Below are 7,809 nucleotides of genomic sequence, written 5' to 3' on the forward strand. Positions count from 1 at the left end.
CACTCCGACAAGGGCCCGGAGATGACCAGCCGCCGCAGCCCACGCCGAAATCTCCAAATCCACTCCAGCGAGGAGGGCGCCGGAGTGCCCCACTGCTGCAGCCCGCGCCTCCACCCCCCAAATCCAGGAGAATGAGGATGGAGCCGGAGTGACCTGCCGCCGCAGCACCTCGCCCGCAGCGGCTGCCTCCCTGCCCGACGACGACGACATGCTGCGGGAGATTCTACTCCGCCTCCCGCCTCATTCGTCCTCCCTACCCCGCCCAGTCACCTTTTTTTTTTTTTTTGCTTGAGTTGATTAGCTTGGGCATGTTCTAATTTTTTTTCTGCTTGTTGTGAGGCATGAGTTTGGATGATAAAAGTTCTCCATTATGAGGTAGCTATGTATAGTGTTTTCAGGAATATCTTCTGCATTTTACATTATATGTCAGATTTGTTATAAAACATCTATGAACAATGCATTATGTTGCTCAAGTTTTATTTTCATCTCATCTATTTAAAGGACTCATTGTTGCCTCCTCTTATCCATTGGTCCCCTCCGGTCCTCCCCTTAACTGTTACTAATTTCCTTACCTTATGCTTCTAGAAACATCCATAAATGGTGGATCTAATGGAGCTGATATGCTGCACGAATCATAGGATGCTTGTCTAGTTTGAAGGGCCAATGTGTTGAAATGGTTCAGCTGGTAAGATATTCTGAATATAGTCTCTGAATTTTGGACTCTTTGATTTTTTTTTCGATGTAAAATATCCAGCTGCCAAGTGGGAGCATGCACCCACAATTGTTGTCCATTCGGCTATAGGGATTCACACATATGAATAACACAAAAAAAAATTAAAATGATGATGATGCAAGGCAAAGTGACTACTTGGATCGTAAATGATATCCAGATCAGATGTCAAATATGGTGTTGATGTTGAAATTACCTATGTGCCTATCTCACCATCCCTAGAGTTCTTCCTCTTTCGAAATATATTTTAAGCTCAGTATATTTGTAGATCATTTTTCTTGCAAACGATAATCACACCATTCAGCTCCCCACCCCAACGAATGATAGTGTCAAAAGTATTACTAGTAGATGTAGCCGAGAACATTGTATGAGCGCTTCTTTATGTTGCTGAGTTGATCATTTGTTTGGATGTCCGTCTTGTTATTACACTGTCTTGCATAGGTATTACTATTAGATTTTGCATGTATCTGTATCAGGTTATTAACCGATTAATGATTTTGTTTTCTGCAGGTGAAGAAAGAGCTGCTGATGTTGCCTGTTTGTCTCGTCGCATCAATTTGGCTGGCAACGTTTTGTTTTTATATATTCCATCTAAAAACTTGCTGAACCCATGGCTTAGTCTAGCCAAGTTTCTAATGTAGCGAGATGTTATTGAATACCATCTATCAGCTTTCTCAGTTATCATTTGAAGTCAGATTTCATCCCATCTTTCCTTTTTCTTACTCGGCTCATTGGCTGTGCTCGGCATCTGTTCTCTTTAGCAATGCGTCATGCGGTTTTCAGTTTATTATACAAACCTGAATATAAATAGAGCTACATCAAGTAATTTGGTTGAAGATTATGAACCCGGAAGATTAATAACACAAGCATAATTCGCTTATGGAAGCAGCTTTTTTCAGGCGCTATTCGACTCGTTGCCAACCATTTTGGTCGAGCCTTGCTAAAGATCGACGATATTTTGTTGTTATTGATTTGGCTGATTTTTCAAAGTTGATTATGCAAACCTGAATATAAATAGAGCTACATCAAGTAATTTGGTTGTAAAAACTTCATTGTCGATCAGTGGCTAGCGCAAAAAAAATTAGAGGCTGGGCACATCTTAATTTTCTTTGCGCTCTCTCGGTTGTCATAGTCATAGAACTACGAAATAGACAAATAAAACAACACAAATATAAGCTACTCCTTGCCATTTATAAACAAAAGTCGAAAATTCTTATTTAGGGAGTACGACAATCTCAGAATTGACTTGACAGTTGACAGTACACACAGAAAATGAAGCAAATTATTGAACTGCTGTAAGAACAAGTCAAGTCATTTATTCAGTTTTGGGGTGGCTATCTATCCTGACATGCGGAGTCCCAATTTGGTTTAGTAAAAAGCTCCGGAGCTTTAGCCGTCTCCTGCACTGGACCCAATCAGAAATTTAATGTATTTATCTCTCTTCCTCAGACTCTTTCGAGGAAATCGAGCAAAAAAATCCTCTCCCCTTTTCCCTTCTTAACCTCACAGGATATTGCCAAATCGACCATGAAATCGGCTACTTGTTGTGTGCATTGCCGGCTGAATGCCCATGCATGGATGGGACGGGGTTGCAGAGATGCCCATCCTGGGACGCAGAACCGGTCACTTTGAAGTCTGGTTTTCTCTAGATGTTTAGTTTCTACTCTCCATGTAATTATTTATCTTTACATGTTGGACTGAACTGATGAGGAGCACTTCGTTACGGAAATGGAAACTAGAAATATTTGGCATCTTCGTGTCTCCAACAGCAGAGCAGTATTCCAAGTTGAAACTCCGAATTCCTCCATGATTCTGACTGCATGCCTATCGACAAAACCTCGTGGCATAACAGAATGGCCGACCTGGCAGCACAAAATATTACAGTGGATGTTAATAGCAGCAAACTGGACACTGCCACAAACTTAGCACAGACGCAGTTCCTGAAGCACACAGGTCTGTATTTCTAATATCATGCATTTTTCTTTTTGAGGAAAAGGCAGTTGAATCAGATAGAAAGAGTACTATGCACAGAATGATCCAGTTTATAAGGAAAACCGGGTCCAAAAACCTTACATTGCCCGGTTTATAAGGAAAACTGAGACAAAAAACCGCACAAGCATGGAGCCCCGTCATCCACACAATGCAGACACCAACGCAACAAACACACCTCTAGCTTCGGAGCCGCCGCCCCGACGTACCATCCAGAACGACCTTCACATTGCCCGAAGACGAACCAGCCGGGTCGACAAACTCGCTGTCCACACAGATCTCCAAGTCGCCACCCAAGAACCTTGCCTTCGGGGCCGCCGCCCCGACGTAACAACCAGGACGATCTTCGCATAGCCCGAAGATGAACCAGCCGGGTCGACGACCTTGCCGCCCACGCAGCCCCAGAAACGCCACCCAAAACCAAGCGGCGCCACGACCCCGCCCCATAGGGCCGCTGCACAAAATTCATTAATGAAGTCGCAACCATTGGGAGAATCCACCATACAAACATTGTCCAGCTCCTGGGCTTTTGCTCAGAAGGAACAAGGCGAGCACTTATTTATGAATTCATGCCTAACGAATCATTGGAGAGATATATATTCTTGACTGGTTCTCATGTTAATCGTCAGCTCCTAGTTCCCGATAAAATGCTAGATGTTTCTCTAGGCATTGCCCGAGGAATGGAATACCTGCATCAAGGGTGCAACCAGCGAATTCTCCACTTTGACATCAAGCCTCACAACATCTTGCTGGACTACAACTTCAATCCGAAGATTTCAGACTTTGGCCTTGCAAAGCTGTGTGCAAGGGACCAAAGCATCGTTACCTTGACAGCAGCCAGAGGCACAATGGGCTACATCGCGCCGGAGCTATACTCTCGGAACTTTGGGGGGATATCCTACAAGTCAGATGTGTACAGTTTTGGCATGCTGGTGCTGGAAATGGTGAGCGGAAGAAGGAACTCAGACCCAGGTGTTGAGAGCCAGAATGAGGTCTACCTCCCAGAGTGGATCTACGAGAGAGTAATCACTGGCCAGGACTTGGCACCTCAAAGGGAAACGGCGCAAGTTGAGGACGAAACAGTGAGAAAGCTGGCAATTGTGGCACTTTGGTGCATCCAGTGGAGCCCAAGAAATAGGCCCTCGATGACGAAGGTGGTGAACATGTTGACAGGGAGCTTGCAGAACCTACAGATGCCCCCCAAGCCGTTTGTTTCATCTGCAAGCAGTCAGATGCAGTAGACCAAGAGAGTGTGCTGCCATGATCCAATAAACAGCCCAGACACGACGAGCTTGGCAGATGCCTAGAGTGTACTGTATTTTATCTTCAATTGAATTGTATTACTGTATTGTAAAGTTCTAGACTTGTAGCATCACGCTGGGTTTGAGAAACATATGGTGAGCTGATGACAATAAGATAAGAAGCCATTGCAGTGATTCAGTCATTGATTGCCTACCTTGTTTTGTGCTTGTACTGTTGTTTATCTGCACATCTGATGCTCCTCAGTGGAAACATTCGGCCCAACAAATCCTCCTAAACACATCTGCTGAAGAGATTCAGGCATTGATTGCCTACCTTGTATTGTCCTTCTACAGCCGTTTATCTGCACAATTTGATGCACTTCAGTGGAAGCATTCGCCCAACAAATCAGTTGGTATATCTGTTTCTAGGAAAATCCTGCAATGGACGGAGTTGACAGGAAAATCCTGCAATGGACGGAGTTGACAGGGAGCCTCCCGTTCTGGCCTCGCCGGCGAGCCCGCGTCACTCCAACTCCGCCGCACAATGGATCTCCCTCCCCCCATTTCTCTGATGAAACTGAAACCCGTAGTTTCTCACCTGCAGATGCGATCGGCGAGAGCATACTCTTCTTCAGGCCGTGTAACTGTCGAGATGGCACAAAACCTGACAGTATAAAATATTACTGGACACTGACGGTAGTAGAAGCCCCAGAAATAATAATGTATTACTTAGACTTGCAATATTCATGCTATCTCTACAGCAGGTGCAAATATCAATCCAGCTTACACAAGCTATTACTCCTCTAACAGTACATTCAAACAATATGTCTTCCAGGAAGATTATTGCATTTTAGCACTTTATAATGGATATAGCAGTAGCACAGACTGCTAGCTATTAGTACATGCTTTCGGAGACACCTATTTCATACTCGGTAAAACTACCACCATAACTTCAGCTTCTCAGCCTCTCAGGCGCATGCATGAGGTACATCACACGGATATTTTTTTACTCATCATCTTCACAGATTGTGGTCAGCTCGGATGACAAATCGTAGGAATCCTCAACATGTGTGTGCCCTTCGTCACAGAAGAATGGTCTACAAGGCATCTGCAAGCTGTCGACATCACGTTCCAAGCATCTCTATCACCTCGCTCATCGTCGGGCGATCATGGGACTTCATCTGAATGCACCACAAACCAACGATGCATAACTTCTTCTCCAACTCATGCATGTCATCGACGGGAGATAGCTCAACCACTTCTTGTTCACTCAGTCGGTCATACACCCATGATGGGTAGTAAGACTGGCTTGAGTTTGCTGCATTCGGGTCAGCATTCCTTCTTCCTCCGGCCATCTCCAGCAACAGCATCCCAAAGCTGTAAACATCAGACTTGCTTGATATGACACCGAAGCTCCGTGATATCATCTCAGGCGCTATGTATCCAATAGTTCCCCGTAAGGCATTCGATGGCACAAAACTGTTGTCCCTTGGGTACAGTTTGGCGAGACCGAAATCAGCAACTTTTGGGACGAAATTGCTGTCAAGAAGGATGTTGTGGGGCTTGATGTCAAAATGTAGAATCTGCATCTCGCACCCTTGATGAAGGTAGTTGATGCCCCTGGCAATGCCTAATGCAATCTCGTTGAGCTTATCCCAGGAGAAGGACTTCTCTTTATCTGACGAGAAGATGTACTTGTCAAGAGAACCTCCAGGCATGTATTCATAAACCAGAGCCCTTCTCCTTTCTTCTGAGCAGAACCCCAGGAGTCGGACCACATTGACATGGTGGATCATGCCAATGGTGGAGACCTCGTTGATGAAATCTTCTCCATTGCAGTTAGAATTTCCCTCTAGCATTTTGATGGCCACATGGAGATCACCTGGGAGAAGCACACCCTTGTACACGGAGCCGTAGCCACCTTGACCTAGTTTGTCTCTGAAATGACTTGTGATTGCGATGATATCAGTATAGACATATCTTATCGGGCCGAGCATTTGCTGCATTCGAAGGAACTTCTCGACTGCATCGATTGTTATTCTTGTTTTCCAGTACTTGTAGGCCAGGAAGATCAACATAGTCAGCGGCGCCAACACGAACCTGCATAGCACTACATAAACAAGTTTATATCGAGTTTGGTGGGTACACGCATGCGTAGATGAGATGATGAAGAAACTGCAGTTAAAAGCACAAAATTCTGAATTACCAGCAAACAACGTCACAGTCGTGATGACAAGTGCTATATATGGTGAGGCACCAAATACTCGCAGTGCGCAGGTCAAGAAAAACACATAAGCCCAGAAAATGTCCACAACAGATTCCATGATGCCATCCCTAGATAGTCTCAGTTCAAGGGAGCTGCAGCAGTACCATCCAACAACACAGTAAAGGAATGAAAGAGGAGATCCACAGTTTTGGATAAGACGGGTATATACACCTGTTATACAGGCAAACAATAAAAACGACTCTGTACAGATATCAAAATCCTGAACTCACCTGAAGAAGTCCATTAGGCAATCTATGATGTTCCTCCTAGAAAGTCTGAAAGGGAATAGAACAGCAAATCCGCTCCTCATGGATTTCACAACATCTGCATAACTTGAATTATCTAGCTGCCCAGGCAAAGGAGTCATGGCCATGTACGCACAAGAAGGCTCAAGATACTCCATATATTCAGATCCATAACCAGTTAGCACGTAAACAAAGGTATCATTGGTGCTCAAGCAAGCAACAGGCATGTACATACCATTGTGCTTTACTTCCCGAGAGCATTTAAGAAAGCAAGCATTACTACTTACAACGGGGGCCAATTCGAATTCCCGGCCTTCCTTGAATATATAGGGATGCCAATTCCACCGAGGTAGAGGGCATCCGTTGTATAAATCCAATTCGGCATTGACGACCCAGAAGGAAGAACCACTGTAGTCGATGGAAGGCACATAGTATGTTGCATTGTGAATGCAAATTGTTGCCTTGGTATCACTGCAAACCAGCTCATAAGATCCATAACCACATCCAGGTGGATCACCTGCCTGACGAAATGGGGACGATACATTTCTAAGAGGGCCGCATGAGAAAGAAGGACAATCAGGTCGTTGATGCCGCCCTTCAACCTGATCTACAGCAAGAACTGCAAGCACAAACAAAACAGTGAAGGCCTTCAGAGCAGCGGGCATCGCCATGGCTGACTGGTACAGAGAAGCACAAACACCGGGATGAATGGAGCCTCCCAACCCTGGGAGCTTAGAGTTCTTACGGATATGGCTGCCAAATTAACAAAAAGTAAACTCCAAGTCTTTTTTTGAGAATAATAAACTCCAAGGATGATAATTACATGCCAGATAGTGGCTCTACATGACTGTAAGGTCGCTGACTAGGAGACTTGGCTACTTGCGGTCAAGCCAGGATGACGACGATCTGCTCCGGGAGATCCTCCTCCGCCTCCCGCCACAGCCATCCACCCTCCCGCGCGCATCCGCGGTCTGCAGGCGCTGGCGGCGCCTCGTCACCGACCCCAAGTTCCACCGCCAGTTCTGTGCGCACCACGGGAAGCCGCCGCTGCTCGGCGTCTTCAAGCACCACCTGGGCGACGACAACCCGTTCAGGTCCATGTTAGACCCTCCAGACCGCATTCCTCCCGAGCTCTTCGGCCTGCGACGTCAAATCGGCACGAGGGCCCATCTGCTCCGGTGCCGCCACGGCCGCGTCCTCCTCATGGACTTCCCGCGGCATAAGATTATTGTGTGCGACCCCATCACCCGCAAGCATAGCCACATTGATCTTCCACTACCGTTCAGAGGCTCATACATGATCATCTATGGGGATGTGCTCTGCGCCGCCGTCGACCGG

General features: G+C 46.0%; 1 protein-coding gene and 1 pseudogene across 1 annotated transcript; one reads left to right on the forward strand and one right to left on the reverse strand.

Moving 5' to 3' along the window:
* Positions 1–673: 673 nt before the first annotated feature.
* Positions 674–3,980, forward strand: LOC124664539 (rust resistance kinase Lr10-like). Its single transcript, XM_047202036.1, has 3 exons — positions 674–685; positions 1,241–1,267; positions 3,169–3,980. Exons 1-3 carry the CDS (start codon positions 674–676, stop codon positions 3,958–3,960), a joined length of 831 nt encoding a protein of 276 aa, XP_047057992.1. The 3' UTR covers positions 3,961–3,980.
* Positions 3,981–4,927: 947 nt separating this feature from the next.
* LOC124658824 lies at positions 4,928–7,328 on the reverse strand (annotated as a pseudogene).
* Positions 7,329–7,809: the final 481 nt, after the last annotated feature.

This window comes from Lolium rigidum, chromosome 6 (genome assembly GCF_022539505.1).
Source record: "Lolium rigidum isolate FL_2022 chromosome 6, APGP_CSIRO_Lrig_0.1, whole genome shotgun sequence".
In the NCBI taxonomy this organism is placed as follows: domain Eukaryota; kingdom Viridiplantae; phylum Streptophyta; class Magnoliopsida; order Poales; family Poaceae; genus Lolium; species Lolium rigidum.